The following is a 22,941-nucleotide window of genomic DNA, read 5'->3' as shown; positions in this document are numbered from 1 at the left end:
CAGTGGCTCCCTCTGGCCGCGGTTCGCCGCTCCAGGACAGTGGGAGCTGCAATTGGCTGAACCTGCGGATGCAGCAGGTAAACAAACCGGCCCGGCCTGCCAGGGGCTTTCCCTGCACAAGCGGTGGCGCAACGTTGAGAAGCACTGCTCTACAAGAAACACTTCCTGAACTACCTTTCTTGACTATACTCTACATCTTTGGAAAAAAGAGAGCATAATGATAAGGACAAAACAACACCTTGAATGGAATTTAGAGGAGAACCAGGAAACAGCAGATCTGTAAATTGGTCTCCAGAACCAAGGAAGATACTGCGAGTACCACCTCTCCCACTAAAAAGGAACTGCTTGGAATGTATGAATTTAATCCCTGGATACTGAGCATGGATCTACTAGAGGCCATCTGTTATGTGGAAGATTTTTTTTCAGCAGTAACCAAAAAAAGTTGTCAATAGAGGAAAACTGTGGACATAATTTCCTGGATTTTAGAAAATTATCACTTTCCAGAAAAAATGACTAGACTACAAGGCCACTGAGTGTACAACAAAGGATAAGCTGCTTGAGTCAGTTAAGAACTGATATAGTTAAGAACTGTGATAATTGAAGACATAAGGTGAATGGAAACATATTCTAATGTAGACACCAACTACTGTGGCACCCTATGGCATTCTGACCAGTGAAAGATGGGGTTCCATTTATTTCATATGTTAGAACCTGGAAGTAGGAAGAGACAGTAATGGACTGAAATTTGCTGTTGATAATCAGAGGTGGCAGAGAGGAGGGGAACCACTAAACATGAGAGATCTCTTCAGTGTACTTGTCCACTTCACTTCTTCATTTCCTCCTCTATTTCCACACCCATTCTTTATGGCAAATGTCTCCCTTACTAATCTCCACACGTATCCTAGGTCTCTTGTGGCATTTACATGCAGATAACACCTTCTGAGAGGAACTATCTTGAAACAGCTGCAGGCTTTTCTTATGATTGCTGCCTTGCCAGTGTTGGCTCCTGATCAATGATTTGTGCACACTAACACTGTCAGGATCACATTAAATTTAGTTTTCCTCTTTACAGCCGTGGCCGTGATTACCAAGAACACTCTTCAAAGTCAGAATGAAGGAGAGCTAGCAACTTGCAACATTCACATTAGCAGTTTAAACCCCTGGTAAGGGATACTTAACCTGGGGACACCAAGATGAAAGATGTTTCATTTCAGTTCTAAATCTTTCCAAAACAGGACTAGAACAATTGAGTTCACACCGGTGTCAGGGATTCAATAAGCTTGTGTGTTTGATGCTTCACATACAAATCCTGCAGTGTGACACTTACTGAAGAAAAAGGTTTATAGGAAAGATTAAATAGATGCTAATACTTCCAAGTTCCCTAGTATATCCGTAATGACAACTTCTATTTCAGTAGCCCTACAATGAAGTGGAAAACATGAACTGGTATCTCAGTCTCATTTAATCTTAAAGTTCCCCATTTTCCTTGTATTTTATAGAAGAGGCTGCATTTTCCTTATAACTGGATTGAACATGAAACTGGAATCCATATACCTCATTTAAAGTTGTCTGTCAGATCTGAAAATTAATATCTCTGCATGACCTATGCAGACAGACAATGCAGTATGGTATATAGATGTTGATGCTTATTAACAAAACCCAACAAGTTTCCATTAGTTTCCTTTGCTTTTCATAATTAACATCCCCAAATGACAATGAGTGAATTAGTTTCATTTTCAAGCTAATGGGTTTATGAAAGGTTAATTGTTTTGCATATGAAGACAACACTATCAAGGAATCAAAATCTCATCCACCTCTCTCTTTTGTGGGTGCCATCTTTCAATAAATCTCCATTGCACTGTTTTCAAAAGCAGTGCCTAAAAGGGTTTAAATGATAAAGGATGTGGGTCTTTGAAATGCAAATTCATGAAATTTATTTTTTTTTTATCTGCAGTATAATGAACTGGTATTGAATGAAAACTGATTGCTTCATCTGACAGATATTTTGAGATTAACAAACGGCATTGATGAATACAGAGGGGCAAATGAACCTGAGACTGAGCTACCTCTTTATGATGTACATTATTCAGTGTGGCCACAGACTGACCTGTGTTCACTTAGTGTAAACTTAACATTGTAGTGCAGACTACATTGTTACTCGAAATTAAAGTCATCATAAGTGTGAAGTCCTGAAACTGAGGTAACAGAAAACTGTATATTGGTTAAAAGAAACCAATATTTCAGACTTCCTCTGGCTAGTTTTTCTTGTGTTCTTCTTGTAATATATTTCATGTATGTATTTGTATACAATATACTTATAATTCATACACAGTAGTCACCTTTAAAAAGTCAACTATTTACCAGCAGTTAATGTGCTGTTGTGTCAAACACCAGTTATTCTCCCATAAGTAAAAGAGGAAGTGGTAACTGTTGATTTTTTTTTAATAGCTCCTGCTATACATATAAATATACACATGTGGTCAGTGTAGAGGTGCACTAGCCCAAAAGCAGCACCATGCTTTTGGAAGGAGTGCAAGGAGAATGTAGGCACTGTGCCACCTTTTGACAGCTTGCAGTGTGTTCTCTCCCCTATGAAAAAATGGCAATGGCAGTGGTACCAGACTTAGACTAGTCCTTGGCTGTTGCAGAGTGGCACCAGGGGATGCACCCCATCTTTTGTACTTGTGCAAGACTGGTCACAACAGAGCCAAATATGTGGAGGCTTTATCCATGTGATAAACTGTATTTATGGCACACCACCAACTGCCTCTCTTGCACTCTGCCCATCAAACCATCTCTACTCAGGCTGCTTCTGAAACTGCAAACTTCTGCGCTGTTTCAAACAGTATTTATATTTTTAAAAACCTGTCAGAAAAAGTTTTCCTTCTTTCTCCCCATTTGTGGAATTTCTCCCCTTCTGCCAACACACTCATACACCAGAAATAAATTTAAAAAACAAACTGATATGATGTGCAAAACAAATAATATTAATTCCTGCACCAGTGATAGACTTACTATCCATCAACTAGAACTAGAAATTGCAACCTATTCCAATGGAGAGCTGCATCTCTCTACTTTCTATTGATATAAAGCACTCACTTCCTGACCCAGCAGATGCTGAGCCTTAAAAGTATATGTATGGAAAAGTTATTTTAGGTCATTATAGAGGTTTCTAAAATATATTTTATTCTCTGCTTCAGAGGTCTGTATAGCTGAACTCAGTAAAAACTGAGCCTGGTTTTACAAGATACTATTGTGACACAGTAAAATAAATAAATAAAACCTAGATAGATAGACCTAATACCAATAAATGTTTTAAAATCTCTTTAAAACGTTGTTAAAGGAGTTCTTCTATGGATATGTGGCATATGTAGAATAGATAATGGCACAGCATGGTATATCTGTTTTAACAGCAGGAATATGGGATGACCTTTGCCATCAGTGAGTATGTCATCATCACAAACTCAGGCCAATAAAAGCTTATACCACCCCTTAATGTAGTCGCTCTCAGCTATATCTATGCATTCACAAATTATTTCTGTTAAGTGTTGTTGCAGTTATTAGTTACTACTTTGCTGTCAACCTAATTGCTCAAGTTGAAGAGTTATGCAAAAAATAAGCTAATTAATTACTGCACTCCAGTTAGCATTAGTTTTTACATGTTTGACCCAAATTGCAGAACTTGCCTGATATTATGCATCTGGACATTTTTTGTGTGAGAGAGAGAGATACTATAGGCCACTTTTGTGCTCCTCAGTAAAAGTCTCATTGAAAAATTGCATATTTAGTTGTTGGAGGGTTGAGAGTGGAGTTTGGAGCATTTGAGCTCACGTTCTATGTTGACTGGTGGCAATATAGATTTAGGGTCTTAGACAGTCAGAAATGGGCTCACTTCATTCAAATGAACAACTATAGATTTACTCTTCCTCCAAACAAGTAGGTGCATCACATCAGATCATACACTGTTATCAGTTGTTGGCTGCGTGTGTATTCTCTGTGTGTTCTGCACTGGCTCTGGCCAGACAGCCCATACAGCAGACTGATCAAACTGCCAAAGAAGGCTACCAACTCAGTTCAGTTGTGAAGGTGCTCGGCCAAGTTTATTGTTAACGAAGCATGGTCCTTGTCTTCTATACATGCTACAGGTACCCATTACAAAGGACTTGGCTCAGTGAGTGGTGGGATTCTCCACTCTCACCTCGGCCGGACAAAGACAGCCCCTCTATGACTCCTCTTTTACACACTGATACAAACAAGTTACCTATTGCCACTCTGACGTGGTTAGTTACCACCCTTTACCTTGTACATGTTGGTTCAATCAAAACTTCTCTATCCATCACCCTGTCACCATGACCTTATGTTTAGGAGGGTCAGTGTTTCCCTGTATCACCTTCTACCATAACTTGGTATCAAGATGTTCTGGCATGATCCTTCTGGAATGTGTTTATGCAAGTGTCCTGTGCCTAGCACTTCCTAGGACTGCTTGTGTTTTTGCAACACCAACCCTCTTCATGCCAAGTTCAGTGAACTTGCAAGTAGGCATGTTTTGTAACAGGGCCTGACTCTTGCTAACTTTGCTTTATATCAGTAGGGCCTGACTTCAGTTTGGGCCTTAAACCTCACATCAGACCCCTATAACAGGTCTCATGTCTCAGGCTCTCTCTTTCTACTACACACACAACTTCTACAATTTAGGTCAAACAAGTCAAAACTAAAGCAAACTGAGTGCAATAATTAATATACTTGATTTTTACTTCCATGACATGACTGGATCCTCAATAGCTTAAATATCATATAAAGCAAAGTACTACTTTACATTTATGAACTAAAAGGAAAAAACTCCTCTGCTGCTGAAGCTGTATTGCCAGTCACAAAAACAACCTTGCTATTAATTAGAAGATTAAAATCCACAGAGTACACATGATTTAAATGTTGGACAGTTTGTGATTCTTCTGAGGTGAACTGAACCAAAACCACTTTAATATTAGAATCTGAGACAGAAAATAAATCTCCAGTATGCATGGCTCAGTTGCCTTGGATGCCTCAATGGCATGCTGCCCTATTGAGTAATGTATTCTTCCTGCAGTAACACTAACTTTGAAAAATGCTAGGACATCTTAAAATGCTAATAAGGAGAGTCATGGTGAGATAAAACTAGAGTGTCCAATTTTAAGTAGGGTGTATTCAAAAATTCGGAGCCTTACTTAAAATACAGTTTTTTTTTCTCTGTCCTCTCAGTTGAAGGTGGCAGTTTGTGGTAGCAACAGCTTTAGATGAAAACCCAACTTGAGGAGGCAGGTGGAAAGGCTATGGGGTGATTTAATAATCCTACTATACGCTGTCCTAATTGTTTTGATTTATCCCTGTTTTCCATTATAGTTAGTTTGTATTTTGCTGTTTATGACTGGATATCTATTTCCCCTCAGTTTTTCCCATATCTTCACTATCACCTACCTAAAGAGAGAAAAACAAAGTTTGGTTTTCTTCATTCATCATAACACTCAGTCTCTTTTTGTTTATTTTAGCACTGATGGGTTCTCCCCAAAACTGCAAAGCAGTAGTGTCACATCTGTTATCTGAAGATAGCACAGTACTCATAAGACTGACATCACATCATGAGGAGTTACTTTGGCATTTGTGGGGTACATTTGGGGATTAGTGAGTGAAGAGTCATTTCTACTTCTCTCTGCCGAAAAGTTTTAACGGAGGTCTAGAAATGAATGGTTGGGCTCTATATCCACGGTTTCAGTTTCTGGATACAAAATGGTGTGCCTGATGAAAAAGACTGTAATTTACATTAAACACTGATGTAAGTTGCCAAAGTAATATTGCACACACTCCAGCGTATCTGCACATTTATCTGGAAATCCTTAAGAAGCATTATTGACAGTTAGTGCTGAACTTGTGCCAGGACTCTAACTTAAAATTAAATTAATTCAAGTTGCAAGGCATAATTTTCTTCCCATTAATTATAACTGTGTTAGAAGACTGTTCTTTTCCTTTGTTTGCCTCCATTTTGTTCCCTGGGCTTCTCAATATACTGTTTAGATTTGATAAATTTACTGACACCGTCTAAGTTTCCTGCATATAGTGCCAAGACTATGATGGTGTTCTAATAGTTCTTCCAGTGTAATCTGCTGTTCCATCCACCTACAGTATACCTCTTCAGTGAAAACAAAGTTGTCTTTAACTTCATTCAAGCAGTTTTATCCCTTCCCACTAATTAGTGAGTCTAAACCTAGATTAGGAAATCTAATTCATGCTAATTTACTTTGTGATTTTAATGAATGGGCTGACTTCTGGCACAGGGAACTGTATTGGGCACTTTTATGGTGCAACTAGATCTGCTGCACAAACTGGGTCCCCTTATCTGTTAGTCCATTATAGTGAAGAAATATATTCATCCATAAAGTGCATAGCTAAATTCTGAAAGCATGCCATTCAATCTGAGACTTTAATCCTCAAATGTAGATTTACTTTCAAAACTGAATATTCCAAAAGAACTCTCATTCTATAGATCTGTTCCATTTATATGTTTAGAGTCAGACTATCTCACTTTGTTGCAAAAAAAAAAAAAAAAGTTCTGTTTTACTGCATTTTACTCCTAGTAGTGAAGAGGGAGCAAATGGAGTATTTTAGTCCATTTTGTGCATCATCAACAAAATTGTTTACTGAGGCTTGTTCTACATGAGAAAGTTACACCTGTTTAACTTAAGGTTCAATTTTAAAGGGTTTAGTTAAATTGGTGACAAAGGCAGTGTGGACATTGCTTTTAGCTTAACCCAGGCTGGCTTATTTTGGTTTAGCTTAAATCGACTGGGAACAGGGATTACATAAACTAAAATAAACCATTATTAATCCACAATAGGAATGTCCATATGGGGCTTTAAAAATTGATTTAAATTAAACTGGTGAAACTTCTGTGTGCAGACAAGTCGGAAATTCCAATCGGTTACATGGCGGTATTAAATACAAGGGAAATTACATAATCCCCTTGCTGCCATCTATTTAAAAAACAAAGGGGTAACACAGGCCTAACTGAGGCATAGACAATGAGGGAAATACTCAAATTATTTTTATAAATATAACGTGCACTTCCTTTTACCTGTGCGATATTATTTTGCCTGGCTACACAGGGCTGTATGGGGAAACCAACATGAAACTAAACAATGACAAAAATAAGGTACTGTCATGGAGAATGCCAAGGGTCCTTGAGGAACAATGTGAAAGCTATTAGTTGAGGAATGGCCCCCTGCTGGCTTCATCCAGGCTAGTATGGTTTATTCTTCCCAGCCCTGAAAGTAGGATCAAAGGAGATACTAAAACCTTATAGCTGCTGGCCTAAGCTAGAAAGGGGTTGACTGGGCTGTTTGCTGCTGCCTGAGAGGAGATGCTGACAGAAGCGCACACAAGGAGGGAGAGAATTCAGCAGGGCAGTCCTCTTCTCCCAGCCCAGAGATGGAGGTAAGATAAGGGATGTGACAGAACACAGACTGACTTTCAGAATCCAGACTTAGACTGTAAGGCTGGCAGTCAGCAAAAACATCTTTTAAATTATAAACAAAACACATTATTGAGAAGGCATAACCATGGAATGTCACAATGCCATTTCCAGAGTCACTTTTCAGAATGGAATCACACTTTAAAGCTCTACTTAAATACACAATGAACATTAATACACTGCACGTATCATTAATGTGATCCTTCCCAGTTGGACTAACCCCATAACATTTTAATTTGCTATCACTAGCTAGATCAAGGGTTCTCAAACTGGGGGTCGGGACCCCTCAGGGGGTCACGAGGTTATTACATGGGGGGTCGTGAGCTGTCAGCCTCCACCCCAAGCCTCGCTTTCCTCCAGCATTTATAATAGTCTTAAATATATAAAAAGGTGTTTTTAATTTATAAGGGGTGGTCGCACTCAGAGGCTTGCTATGTGAAAGGGGTCACCAGTACAAAAGTTTGAGATCAACTGAAATAGATATTTCATTTTTTCCACTGACAGTTTTTGGATTATAGAACAGAAAAGGCTGTCTCTAAATAGATCTGAGCATGTAGAGAATCAGCTCTCTGACAAGCCAGCTATACAGCTACCTTTTGTTTCATACATTTCATTTAAAAATATGAAATAAACTTTATTTAATAGAAGGGACTTTTTTTTTTTTTTTTTTTTTACAGTCTTTTAAAGCTTTTTTTGCTCTTTTACAAAAGAAACAGCCCCCTCTGAATTAAAGGGCAGAGTGGTGAGGTGTTTTTTTTTCCTTCAGCACTTTTAATAACACTGAATTTATAAAGTATGGATTATGTTACTTATGCCCCAAATAAAAGGGAACTAAATTTATTTTACTCATTCCCTACAGATGAGAAAATGTTTCATTTCAACCTGGGCTTGCAGAGTCAGCTATAATTTCCATTTCATAATCTTCAGTCTTATCACACTACACTTAATACAAAAATTCAATACTACATTGCACACACTTTACAAATATTGTATATAGATCAATGGCATGGGCTTGATAGCACTTTTTGTCCGAAAGGACTGCGTTTCCTACAATCTCTCTTCTCGGTACAACTTAACTCAATAACATAACTTGAGCTGGACAGCTTGGTGGGATTTCCACCAAAACCAAATGTGCAGACTGGCTTAACAGTGCAGAGGACCCATACATTCAAAGTGATATTGCCACAACGCTCTTAATCTCACAAGAAGTTCCTCCAAGGCAAATACCAGGTGCCTTGCTAATCATTCTGGAGACGTTTAGGTTTTCAATATTTAGAGGTCTGAAACTTAAGACCCAAAGGCCTCTGCTGGGGGCAAGTTCCTGCTCCTTCATTCTGATAATGCTTGCTTATACACACCAGAAGTATTCATCAAAAGATCCTTTAAAGCTCTGCCAGGCATGAGGTATTTTACACCCAGCATCATCTAGTGGCTGAACAGTATAATACAATTTAGCACTCCATTCAATTCCAGGTTTCAGAGTGGTAGCCCTGTTAGTCTGTATCAGCAAAAGGAACGAGAAGTACTTGTGGCACTTTAGACTTGTTAGTCTCTAAGGTGCCACAAGTACTCCTCGTTCTTTTTGCATTCCATTACAGCGGTTCTCAAACTGTGGGTCGGGATCCCAAAGTGGGTTGAGACTCCATTTTAATGGGGTCGCCAGGGCTGGCATTACATTTGCTGGGGCCTGGGGCCGAAGTTTGAGGGCTTCAACTTTGGCCCCCTCACCCAGGGCAGAGGGACTTGGGCTTTGGCCCTCCTGCACAGGATGGTGGGACTCTAGCAGGCTCAGGCTTCGATCCCCCCTTCTGGGGTCATGCAGTAATTTTTTTGGGTTGCAGTGCAATGAAGTTTGAGAACCTCTGCATTATGACAGACCCCAAGGAATGAACGGTGAACCTTATCTCTGTCATGTTAACCTCTTATTTTTCCCCCAAACAAGTTTACATCATCACTGAGCAGCTGTGAAAACTTCTGGCACACCTCCTGTTAAAGCCAGACCACTGCAGTCCCCTCCTGTATTCCAGAGGCAGATGGTGAACGATAGATTTCAGAGACCAGCTCTACTTTATTATTTAACATTTATAAGACAGTAGTGATAAGAGGCCATAACCCTGCTATGCCCAATTGTGCTAGGTGCTGTACGAACATATCCTATATTACAGTCCCTGGCCCACAGCTTCAGACTGTCTCCAGATTTAGATCTGTGCTGCAAGAGAAACTGGACTTTGTCCCTGAATCAAGAGATGAGCCCCTCTGATGTAGCACGTCGACAGACTCCAAATGCTGATGATGCTGGAGCGCTGAATATTTAGAGGGTATCAAATGCCAGTATTAGAACCTGTGTCATTGGATCTGTGCCAAATCAGCTAGCGCTTAATGTCCAGCTGTGGTACTTGGCTATGAAACACATGCAGCTTTTCTCTTTGAGGCCTTCCAGACTGACTTGATATTAAACTAACACATCAAACTCACTTTCATGACAAACTCAGTGGGGGCTGGGAAGCCTTCAGGCAGTCACTGTGGGATCTGAGAAAACATGGTGACGTCTGGCACAGATCCCACAGACCAGGTTAGTCATGATCTGCTCTGAGACATCAGACAGAGGTCACATTTGAACCTGCTAGGAAGACGCTTCTACATTATACACCTCTACCCCGATATAACGTGACTTGATATAACAGGGGTTCGCATACAACTCGGTAAAGCAGCGCTCCCAGCGGATCAGCACGTCAGGTCCCAGCCGCAGCGCTCCACTTCCCGCCGCTGGTGAGTGTGGGGAGGTTGGGGAAAGGACGCACCCTGTACTCACCTGAAGTGGGAAGCGGCGCGCCGCGGCTGGGAGCTGGCGGAGTGAAGCGGGCTGGGGCCGGGCTGCTCCGCTTCCTGCTGCTGCTGGTGAGTGCCTGTCAGGGAGTGGGGGTGTGTGGATAGGGGTCGGAGCAGTCAGGGGACAGGGAGCAGGGGAGGTTGGGTAGGGGGTGGGGTCCTGGAGGTGATTAGGGATGGGCTTCTCTGGAGGGGGAGGTCAGGGGACAAGGAGCAGGGGTCCAAAGCAAGTTCGATATAACGCGGTCTCACCTATTGTGCGGTAAGATTTTTTGGCTCCGGAGGACCGCGTTATATCGGGGTAGAGGTGTAGTAAAAGAGAAGAGAAGGAATAATGAATAAGGACATAACATATTAAATGTAAAACTGTATGTAATATTTAACAAGTAAATTAAAGCTCTGTGAAGCACTGCATCCTGAGGTGCCCCGGTACACTAAGTATACCTTTCATAAGAAAAATGTTGAAAAACATTTTAAACTATAGGAACAATACTATCACAGTATTAAGGGCACTAGGATCAGAATATTATTTCCTGAAGAAAACCAATAGACGTGAAGAGAAACATTAAGGGAAATGTAGCTGTGATGACGCTGGAGTAAAAATAATGGTGAGTAAATTCCTTCACCAGCAGCTGCATTAACAGTCTTCATTTATATTATTAATTAAGCTTCACAAAACCCTCGTGAGCATCTCCATTTGACAAATGGACACACAGACACAGAAAGTTAGGTGATTTTTTTTCAAGGTCACAAAGCATGTTTGTGGCAGAGCAGAGAAGAGAATCAAGATCCACCTTCCAACCTGGCATTCCTATCCACTAATACAAATATAAAGATTGTCAGCAGGATGCGTTAAGAGTCACGAGACCTTCTCAGCAGTCATGGCACATGCCATCCTTTACTGGGAAGTTAATGGTCATTCTAATGCATGGACCTACGTGCGCGGATGTCCCATATTACACTGGAGAAAGGAAATCCCAGAAGGTTAAAGCTCTGCGCATCTATCTTATTGAACCATCTCAGGGATCATAAACCTATTTTCATCACACACAAAAAACAACTTTTAACTCCTCCCTGTGCTACTAAGTTCTAATATTCATAGAACATCATTCATTTCCATACTGCCAAGTCATAAACATATAATTATGTCGTCAGTGTGTGCTGTAGCAAGAGAAGTAGATGAGCACTTAATGAGAAAGCTTTTGTGTATATACACAAACAAAAATTGCCATTCTAACCATCTGTTCCTTCTTCGGATTCCATGGAGTGAATTTATAATGTTGGCAATCTCTTGTTCAATCCCATGGTAACAAATTGGCATGTTTTAGGTAAAAAATTATGATGTCATTTTGTGGTGGTGTGGAAAATTGTGCAAAACAATTTTTTTTTTAAACAAAATTATTTTCATACAAAGGGCTATTATGTAAAAGAAAAATTGTGGATTTGCTTAAATAGATAATTACAAGAGGTTCAAAGATTTAAAGTAGGATATTGGATTTAAGAGTGGTTTTGAGCAGTTTTGGACTATGAAAAATATGTAACCTATATAATGAACTATTATAGTCACTGGTGGTAATAAACATATCCCCATAGCAGAAGGCGACTAAAAAACTTACTCAGAATGTCACAAATCATTTTCAGATAACTTCAAGGAAAAAATATTCTGCAACTATTAACTATTTTTGATACTCAGTACACTCATTTATTCTACAGATAATTTTGTGATGAACAGCCATAGTATCTTTGTTAAAAATGACTGGCAAATGTAGTAGAGTTTCTAGAGAAAAATACATAATTCTATGGTAAAATTTGGACTATTGTAAATAAAAGTCCATTCAAACAGCATTCCTTGTCTTCATGAATCTCTTCCAGCTCAAACACATGTAATTCAGCATATTATGTTGACTGGAGAGGGGACAGGTCAATGCTGTCCAATCACGACTCTTAACGTGAGTAGCCAAGTCAAGAATTCTGCTCTCAGTATGACGAATATCGGGGTGCTCTTTAATAACTGCTAATCGTGTACCTTGATCTGCCACTGGCATTGTGCTTTCTGCATGAATATTTCTGATGAACTTCTTCCCAATAGGGTACCATCGTGGACAACCCAGGCAGAGTTGAGATGTCTCAGGATAGTTGTCTAACAGCTTCCATTTGAGGGTTGTTAAGGGACAAAGCCAGAAATATTAAATCTGATGACACTGTTCCAATAACCTCGCCCTCTCAGGGCAGCCTAGGATCTTGTCTGACCAGGGGGCTTCTTGAAGAACAATGAAGGCTGGGAAGGTTTTAAAAGGACACACTTAGAGGGAGAACCAGATAGAGACACGCAGGCACAGACACCCATGGGGGTGTCTGAAGAAGATAATCCTGCCCAGGTTGACATTATGGGATGGTAGTGCTTTAAACAAGATAGACATGCATACAGGTTCTTCCTAAATAAAAACTATTATTAGTTTATTTAGTATTTCTACTAAATAAAAATACTTTGTCTTAAGAAGGCTGTTGGTCATTACCACAGGTTCAAGAAGGGAGATTAAAAAGGTGCCTAAACCCCAGTTGGATCTGCATAGTGATAAGTGTTTGGGGTATCTTCTTGTCTTCTTCTTCGGCTATCGCTTGATGCGAGGATGTCTGCCAAGAAGCTTCATTGGTGAGTTTTTAAGTGGCTGCCGCCGCCACCACATAGCACAGAGCACCGGGTCAGGCCAGGCTCTGTAGCTGTGCTGCCCCAGGAGCTCACAGCCCCGCCACCCAGAGCATTGCGCCGGCGGCGGAGTGAGCGAGCTGAGGCTGCGGGGAAGCGGGGACAGCAGGGGAGGGGCCGGGGCCGAGCCTGCCGGGCCAGGAGCTTGGGGCCAGACCGCACGGTCCCCCGGGCCGTAGTTTGCCCACCCCTGTGCTACATCCAAACTTCCAGAGGCAGCTGGGCCTTCTTCCTTCCTACCTCTGTGGTCTTCAAGAAAAGGACTACATCCTGAAAGAGAAACCGGAGGGAAAAAAACAAGAGAAAGACCCAGAACACCATCAAGCTCAAAGCCACGTTACATGGAACTAAGCTCCAAAGCTTTCAAGAGCTTCCAAAGGGCAAGCTAACTGCTCCAAAACTGGCTTGGAGAAAATGAGATGTTTAGACTACTGAGGCAAACTCTTAATGCAAAATACATCAAAAAGGCATTAGTACAAATTCAGAATCTTGAGTGGTCAAAAATATGCCTCGCTAGACTTAGACTCATTGGACTGGAACTAAGGACTGTACAAAGACAGTGGGTGTCAAGAAGCAGCCTCGTTCTCCATGACTATATAGTCTGGAACACTGAAAAGATGGGCAATCAGAAAAATAAACAGCTTTGACTACAGGTTACCTGGAATATTACCAGGTATCCAGGACTGGAAAACGCAGGCGAAGCAGAGCCAGAGAGATAATTGGAGGGTCCAAGTGAAGGTTGCTTTGTCAAAAAGAATATGGCTGGAAGATTCTAGTGAGGGCTGTAGTACTGGCAGTTTTTACACTATGTGGCTGAATAGGACAATTCTTGGAATTTGGCTCAATATAATTTTATAAGAGCATTGCTTATTGTATCTACATACACATATCTTGGGCTCCTCTGCAGTTTTTTGTTTGTTTGTTTTTTTGGCAATTTGTCTTGGTATTATATAAATCCAATAACTTCCATTGTTGATCCCGTTTTCCAATACACCAATTATTTGTTAATTCATGTCTTCTGCTGCTAATGTCAGACCAAGAAGTGGCAGAGGAGATTAGGAACCAGCCTGGAGTAACAAAACATTTTTATGTAGTGAAAGTAATCACCACACCATTACATCTGATGAAAATATATAGATTTTCTACAAACATACTTCAATGTATCAAGGATCACTGTGTAGCAGCTGAACTGCACATGGACTTGTAAAATGAGTTGAGTTGTGTGGTCCTTAAGAATACAAGAAATCTAAGAACAAGAAAAGGCCACCTGTCCCAGCATGTCTGCTCTTTATCCTTATGTTAATCAACTGGCTAAAAAGCACTCACATTTAAAAGCAAGAAGGTTAAGAGGAAAAAAAAAAGATATGGTGGTTAGAAACATCTGTTACAACAATTTGGTACATGAATTCTGTTTATAACATGACTTACAAAGTTATATGCACTATACTACAGAACTATTACTTAATTCCAGGTATGCAAACATGGAAAAAACCTCCAGAAAGATTTATAGGCCAGCATTAATTGTCTAGGGTACTTCACTTACCAAGATGTGTATTCATCATTTTTGCACAGTATTTGCACATGGCCTCTAGGTCATTTAGTTGTCCTTGGAGAAATGAAATTTGAGTCTCCAATTCTTCCTCCTACAATTGAAAGGATAAGCTTTAAGAAACCTAATATACAATAAAATTGATAAGCAATGTCCTTAAAATGTTTGGAACATTCCACTGGTTATGAACTTATTTTTGCCTATGAGTAAGTTTTGGAAACAGCAGAGTTAGGTTTCTTTTTTGTATGTGAAATGGAACCATTTTGACTTCTCTTTCTTTTATCATTCTTAATGATGTCTTTGTCTTTTAACGTACCATTTTTTATTCATATTAGTTGAAAAACAACCCAAACCACAAAACATCAGTTCCCATACAATATTTCATGAAAGGTTAACAATTACATTTCATTGATGGAGATAATAGGATATATTTCTGGATAAATATGTATTTTGGCCTACGCAAACCTAATCCAACGGAGACATGTCATGAACCTACACAAATTATGGAAATTCACACTGAGCACAGTCACATACTTCAGACATTATTACTAAAACCTCCCTAAAAATTCCACCATATTCCATCAAAACACTAGCCTTTTAGCTTAGCCACTCTGAATATTTAGTATAGGCTAAACATATACTTATTCATTATATATTTAGGCATTCATTTTATTTACCTAATGAATCATGCTCTATTTGGGAAAAAAAAAATCCTGTATTTCCATGATAGACCAACTACAACTCCAAATGCATGTTTTGTGTAATATTTGGGGGAAAATATTTTTTAACCAATGTACCTAGAGCAGCTACTCTGGAACTCTTTGCCAGAGGATGTTGTAAAGGCCAAGACTATAACAGGGTTCAAAAAGAAACTAGATAAATTCATGGAGGATAGGTCCATCAATGGCTATTAGCCAGTATGGGAAGGGATGGTGTCCCTAATATCTGTTTGCCAGAAGCTGGGAATGGGTGACAGGCGATGGATTATTGATGATTACCTCTTCTTCTCATTTCCTCTGGGGCACCTGGCATTGGCCACTGTCGGAAGACAGGATACTGACCCAATATAGCCGTTCTTATGAAATCTTTAAGGTCTGTTCAGAAAACATGCATTTAACATATTTTTAAAGTAGATTTTTTTTTAAGACCCATAGATTTCAAGGTCAGAAGAGAGCATTATGATAATGTAGTTCCTGCACAACAAAGGTCACAGAACCTCACCCACTAATTCCTGCATCAGGCCCATAACTTCTGTTTGAGTCAGAGCATATGTTTTAGAAAGTCTCTCAATCTTGATTTAAAGATGACAAGTGATGGAGAATCTACCCTGCCCCTAGAAAAGTTGCTCCAAAGATTAATCATCCTTCCTGTTCAAACAAGTTTTTTTTTTAATTCACAGTATAGCAGTATGCAAAAGGAGGTCACTTTTGAGCTCCTCCTCTTCCTTCACATTAGGAGGCTTACAGATGTATTACAACAAAGAGTCCTGTGGCACCTTTAAGACTAACAGATGTATTGGAGCATAAGCTTTCGTGGGTGAATGCCCACTTCGTCAGATGCATGTATTACAGTCTTTCTTGGCAGAGGTTGTTGGCCCTCAGACTGTGAATTAAGTATTAACAGGAAAACAGCAATGTAGAAGGATAAAACAACCTTGATTTGGCTGCATAATTAATCCTAAATTAATGATTATCAGAAAACTGAGAGCCAGGGCCCAGCAAAGTGAAGGAAACTTGGCACTCAGATGACCTGTATCCGCCACCAACTATTTAAAAGAAAGTATTTGTTTAAATTAGCATTCTGCAAGAAAGACCTGTAAATGAACACAACTTTCTCAAGCTTACATACCTTCTTTGTCATTTTTTTTATAATGCCAAGTCATAAACAAATTGCTGACAAGTAAGTCAGGTTCAAAATTCAAAATGCTGACAGTGTTAACTAGACTGCACACTGTTATAATTCTATCCAACAAATGTAGTACTTAAAGACCTCTCTCTAGCAACTACATCTTGCAATGACTACAGAAAATAATCTACTCTATTTCCTGTTACTGCTTTTGATACTTAGCTACCGGCTTGGGAAAGGAGACTAGATTTGATCATTTTACTATAAACTCATACACAATCAACTGTAATAGCAGCATTAACTAATAATTTAAACACAGATGCACATACCAATGTCATTCCTGTGGAACTGAACATGGAAATTGAACTTCTGGTAATAAATAGTTCTGTATTTCCCACACTTCTATCTTTCTTCATATTCATGAATCAAAATCAGGATAAATTGTTTTTCAAAACATTCCTGGTGCAGCTGTGGATACTTAGACAGTAAAATGAAACTCTCCAGTTATACTAAGTACCAGTTAATTTCCTAGCTGAGATTGATAGTTAGATTGAAGAGTAACCAAAGACCTACAATGTCTTTGTAACATTCTTGTTTTAACCTGGAAAACATGAATGTTTTTAATGCCTTGCAAACGTAAAAATGGAAATTGCAATTAAACATATTTTCCTTCTTTTCCAATATTTATAATAAATTCTTACACAAATAGTAGGAGACAAAGTTGCACCAACTCTCTTGATTCTAGTTCACACCACATTACATGAATTTTTCTGTCAGACTGTTGCTCTATGTTCCTATAAATGCTAACTTTAGCTTTTACGCTTTGCTGAGAACATGCCTGAGAGTTCTTGGATATAATTTCCATTGCTGAACAGCCAAATCACCACTGAATCGGATCTTAGTGTTACACATTATCACAGGACTGAGAATGAATAAGTACTGTAACAGGTATGTAAAATAGTAAGCAGGCAACAGAAGAATTTTCCTGACCCAAAAGCAGATCACAAGGAAATGAGTTATAACGACAAAACACGTAGTAACAAAGAAAAGGCATGGCAATCAGAAGGAAACATGAGGCTGCATACAAAGATTATTTTTTATGGATAAAAGAGCAATGAGATACCACTATGTGGTAGGCTACAAAAAAATTAAAAATGTGAGAGAAGGAGTTGCATCAGGAATTGTAACTTTTAGGTGCTAAAATGTGTTGTGCTGCTCTCTCAAGTGCGCTCTCCTGGAATCATACACAATGACTGTGCATGACGCCACAAAAAAATTGATCTGTGAAACACTCAGACTACACAGTGTAAAGCTAGGAAATACTTACATAAATATAAATGAAAACCAAGACATCATACTCTAATTCTTTTGGGAACTGAACTGCCAGCCAGACAGATTGATGGGGGTGGGGATAGGTGAAAAGGGGTTCAAAATAATTCAACCATAACTCGGTGAAGTTGATCATTTTACCACAGAAAAAAAATCTGCTGTCAGTATGAGAAAACTAAATTTAACTAGTTATTAAAGGTTTATAGAATAACAACTGCATTTAGGCATTTATTTTCAACATTTTATAATACTAAATGAAATTACCCACATTGTGTAGGCATTATTCAAAACCACTACTGCTGTAGTCAGGCACTGGGGATCATGTTGTGAGGAGGAGAAACAAATCAAACAACAGCTAAATCAAACAAATGAGCCATTGTGCCTGGCTTGGAAGACAAAGAGAAATGAATCTTAATGATGAGAAATACCCCCTCTTCCCTAGCCCTACAACAAATTGTGGAAAATTCAGTCCCAGAAACTCACACCCACATCCTCATGGTTCCAGCCCATTCAGAACTTTAAAGATAATCAGCAACACCTTGAACTAAATCTGAAAGTGAAAATGAAGCAGGTAGGTTTATAACTGATAGGTAATATTGGTTCACATTCCTCTGACAACATAAAATTGACTTAAATTTCTCCATAGTCCAAACTGAGCATTTTTTGTACTATTTCCACATCATATATCCAAACTGTTCTATCTTCTAGTAAGGCTAAACCCTGCAAAGGTGATTCACTTATTTGTGTGTTTCTCATATTCTTCTTTCCTTGTGTCTATATTCAGACTTTCTCTTACATTTGACGATTCCCTTGACCATGCACATTGTTTCACTTTTTGTTTATGATCCCTCTCATTTCTTTGCTTTAATTTTGCCTGGGGGTGGGGTATAGTTCAGTGGTTTGAGTGTTGGCCTGCTAAACCGAGGGTTGTGAGTTCAATCCTTGAGGGGGCCACTTGGGGATCTGGGGAAAATCAGTACTTGGTCCTGCTAGTGAAGGCAGGGGGCTGGACTCAATGACCTTTCAAGGTCCCTTCCAGATCTAGGAGATGGGCTATCTCCATTAATTATTTCACTATATTATATTTATTTCATTTCCTCTACTTCTACATTTATTTTGCTTCTGCAACTTTCTATTCCCCCACATCCTTTCTGGTTTTCCCACCAATAGAAGGATGACACTGAAAAGTATATTTCGGATTTTTCCTCCTGATTGAAAGACTCATAATAAAAACAGTGGTGCCTGCAGTCTAGGCTGTATCTCAGTGAGCTTCATGGGATTCAGGAAAGCTCAGAGTTGTGACTCTAACTGAAATCATTCAAAGACCCTTATGCACATATTACAGAAGGTTTTATGATCATGACATTGTGATCCTAATTTTTCACAGCTCATTGTTTTGCAAGCTGCATTAAGTTGGCAGAAGCTATGTTTAAAACCTCTGAAACTATGCAGTATATACAAGCCAAGATCTCAAGAAAAATGATTTTAGAAGGTGCCACTCTCACCAAAACGTTTTTTTTTTTTCAATTGAAATTAAATCAGTCTTTTCACAATACATGTATTCTGCTTCTGCATAATAAATATCCAAATATCAAACTGTCAAGGCGTCAAAGAAATTGATCAAAATGCAAAACAAATAGGGCTGTTAATTCCACCCCCCCTTTATGTTATCATATAACCTTCACTTTTGCTGTCCAAGGAATGAAGAGCACAACTATGTTTAATATTTTCTTTGTTATGTACATGTTTAAACTGAAGGGAAAACAAAATATTTTTCAAGAGCTAAAGAAAATTAAATGATCTGATAATTTATCAAGACAGATTACCAAAGACATGCACAGCATTATTTTAATAAATAAAGTTGAATGAATTTGTAAAAGGTTGATATAGTTTCTTGGCTCTCATATTCTTTATGTTTTGCAGAAGTTTACTAATCACTTAGAATATTTAGCATGGGAAAAGTCCATCTGCATTACAGCTGAATGATTCTGAATCTGTAGATACTTAGCAGCAATAAAAAGTGTCATATGCAGAAATGAAGAAACTATCTTCAAAGGAACTACTTAATCTGGCTCATATAATGTTATTTATGCCAAACTCCTTGAACAATAAATTCAAGTAGATAATTACATTAATTTAAGCCCCTCCTTAGATCCTGTCAAAATGGCAAGACAAAATATAGTAGAATTCAAACCTGTCAATATTGGAACATTAAAAGAATATCAAAGGGGAAAAATAAAGTTGGAAACAGGGAACTTACACAAATACATATTCACTAGAGGGTCTTTTTTCATGCTTAAATGCTTATTCACAACATAAACACAGAGTACGTGTTCAGGTTATCAGTGTCATTTTACATCTGCCTATTATAACTTTCAGATACATTGCAGACAAATGAACACACCATGTTAATTCTTCCAATTATTTTCTTTACACAAACGTAGCCTGGATAGAAAATAGCACCTAATGTTTCCATTCTGTTGCAATAGTCAATTTCAATTCTGTTTCTGACTCTACCGAGCCAATATATAATAGATGAACCCATGACAATTTTATGCTGTTTGACACCCCGGGAATCTTTATGTTCCATGCCAGCAGCATGCTTGCCCACAACACGTGCTGACATTTAAAATCATTACTTCCCACTGATGAGTAATATAAAATGGAATTTAAAAATAAACATGGTGTGATGTTGCATCCCATAATGCTTTATAGAAATATGCTTATGAGTGTAAATATGACATAAGTGGAATATGTTTTATGCTAGATATGCCGTGTAACATATCTTTGCAAAGGTTATGACCTACTGAATATCGTCATCCTATTTGTATGCATCTATCATTTTTATATCTGCAGTTATGTGCGTTGGCTCTATGCTTGTATTTAAAGTGTTTGCTGTAGGAAGCACATAAGGCAGATTTGGTCAACATAGTGTGAAGGGGTTATTCAAGTAATTGGGAGTACTTAACTAACAATGGACATTGGGAGACGCAATCCACATCTGAATTTTTCTGGGAATGTTCAAACTAACATGTAAACAATGACATCAGCCTACAAAAAGCTGAATCAGTCTTAGACATGTGACTTGCCCAGGTGACTACAAACTACATCAGGTTGAGGGGATTTTACACAGGAGCACAAAGGGGTTTCCACCCACAAGAGAAAGACTATACAAGGCCCTGGAAACCCCTCCATTTTGTCTTCAGCTGGCCTCTGCACCCCAAAGAAATGCCTGAAAGAAACTGGAACAAAGGACAGTAACAACGGGGGTGTGAGTGATTGCTGGACCCAGACCAGGAAGGAGTCTAGTCTGTCAAAGAAGCTTATTGAAACATCTCTGAGGGTGAGATTTACCAGCATTTAGTTTCTTACTGTATTAGGCTTAGACTTGCATGTTTTTGTTTTATTTTGCTTGGTAATTCATTTTGTTCTGTCTGTTATTACTTGGAACCACTTAAATCCTACTTTTTATATTTAATAAAATCACTTTTTACTTATTAATTTACCCAGAGCAAGTATTGATTCCTGGGGGAGCAAACAGCTGTGCAGATCTCTCTATCAGTGTTATAGAGGGCAAACAATGTATGAGTTTACCCTGTATAATCTTTATACTGGGTAAAACAGATTTATTTGGGGTTTGGATCCCATTGGAAACTGGGTATCTGGGTGCTAGAGACAGGAGCACTTTCTAAGCTGCTTTCAGTTAAGCCTGCAGCTTGTGGGGGATGTGGTTCAGACCTGGGTAACTGTTTGCAGCAGGCTAGTGTGTCTGGCTCAACAAGACAGGGTACTGAAGTCCCAAGCTGCCAGGGAAAACGGGCTCAGAGCTAGTCCCAGCACATCAGGTTGCAGTCCCAAGGGGCTTTCTGTGACCCAACCTGTCACACATGGAATCATTATTATTTATACTCCTTAAGCACTTCAGAGCCACAGTCACAGACCAGTACTGCACTGTGCTAGGTGCTGTGCAAACCCAGAACAAAAAGATGGTCCCTGCCCCAGAGAGCTTTCAATCCAACGATAACACAAAAGACAACAGAGAGATCAACAGACAGACAAACAGACAGTACAAGGATGCAAAGATTGGTCAGGATGCTAGGTGGTAGTCTTAGCACACCAGCAGCCTAATCATGGCCAAGCTTTTATAGGCATCTTGGAAAAGGAGATTTTTAAGGAGGATAACTAGATAGTGTTGTGGATGATCCCGGACAGCTTCTCCCAAGTGTGTGGGGGCAGTATGAGAGAAAGCATGAAGATGCTTGTTTGAAAACTTAACAAGTGGGTAATGGAGCTGGCTCTGGAGGCAAAAGCTGACATCTTGGTAGTGAATGAGAGAGGATAGGTAGGGTGGGGGATGGGCAATGAAGAACCATGAAAGTGAAGACAAGTAGTTTGTGTTTGATCTAGTTCTTTATCACTTGGTGGTGGGGGAATATCCATGCAACTGTAACATTTAACTTGAAGTATTTCCTACTTTTATATTTTTCATAGCAATACTGATAAGTGCAGAAAAATAAATTCCTTGGACTTTTTCATTAATAAAACTATGGAATTAAGATTTATTTAATATATTAGTGCTACAATACTTCCCACAAAGGCACATGGAAAACTCAGAGCTTAGTCTCATACATGGGGGTAGGGTGGGCTGACCCTCATGCAGAAAGAGGTTTAGCCTTCAAATTCCACAGAGATATAGGCCATTCACACAAGCTACCAGACTTTCTGTGCTCCCTGATAACTGTGGAACCAAACTTATGGACCTCAATCAGATTTTGTATTTTTTACATCTCAGTGCGTGCCAATTTTATATTTTAAATATATTTTCAATGCTACCAACATATTCTTCACACACAGCATTTTGATACATTTTTAAAAATAGATATTTCATTCCTATGGACAGTGTGCACAAGGTATAAATAACAGTCATGGTGGTGATGCTTTATTTCACATCATTCTTCGTTGATTTTCATCTGCTACCATCACAAGGTAGATATGAAATAGGCTTAGTGGGGATGTCCTCTTGACACCCACACATCCTTGTTTTGATTCTGCGATGCTGGAAAGTGTTAATGGCTCCCATCAATCACAATCTAGTCAATGGGTGCGCTGAGCGTCCTTTATCAAGGCTAAATGAGGGAGCAATGAAATGCCCCTTTGTGTGATGTTGGGTGTCTGATGAAA

At 39.1% G+C, this 22,941-nt stretch overlaps 1 protein-coding gene across 1 annotated transcript in view; it reads right to left on the bottom strand.

Annotated features, from left to right (window-relative positions):
- Positions 1 to 22,941, bottom strand: part of TBC1D5 (TBC1 domain family member 5) — a 286,376-nt gene that overhangs the window by 22,956 nt on the left and 240,479 nt on the right. Inside the window, exon 18 of the mRNA XM_054020011.1 lies at positions 14,581 to 14,680. Within this exon, the coding sequence (XP_053875986.1) occupies positions 14,581 to 14,680 (100 nt within the window). The remainder of the gene's footprint in view (positions 1 to 14,580; positions 14,681 to 22,941) is intronic.

This window comes from Malaclemys terrapin, chromosome 2 (assembly GCF_027887155.1).
Source record: "Malaclemys terrapin pileata isolate rMalTer1 chromosome 2, rMalTer1.hap1, whole genome shotgun sequence".
NCBI classification, from domain to species: domain Eukaryota; kingdom Metazoa; phylum Chordata; order Testudines; family Emydidae; genus Malaclemys; species Malaclemys terrapin.
Note: the sequence above shows the minus strand (reverse complement) of the source record. Positions and strands in the feature narration are given on the sequence as shown.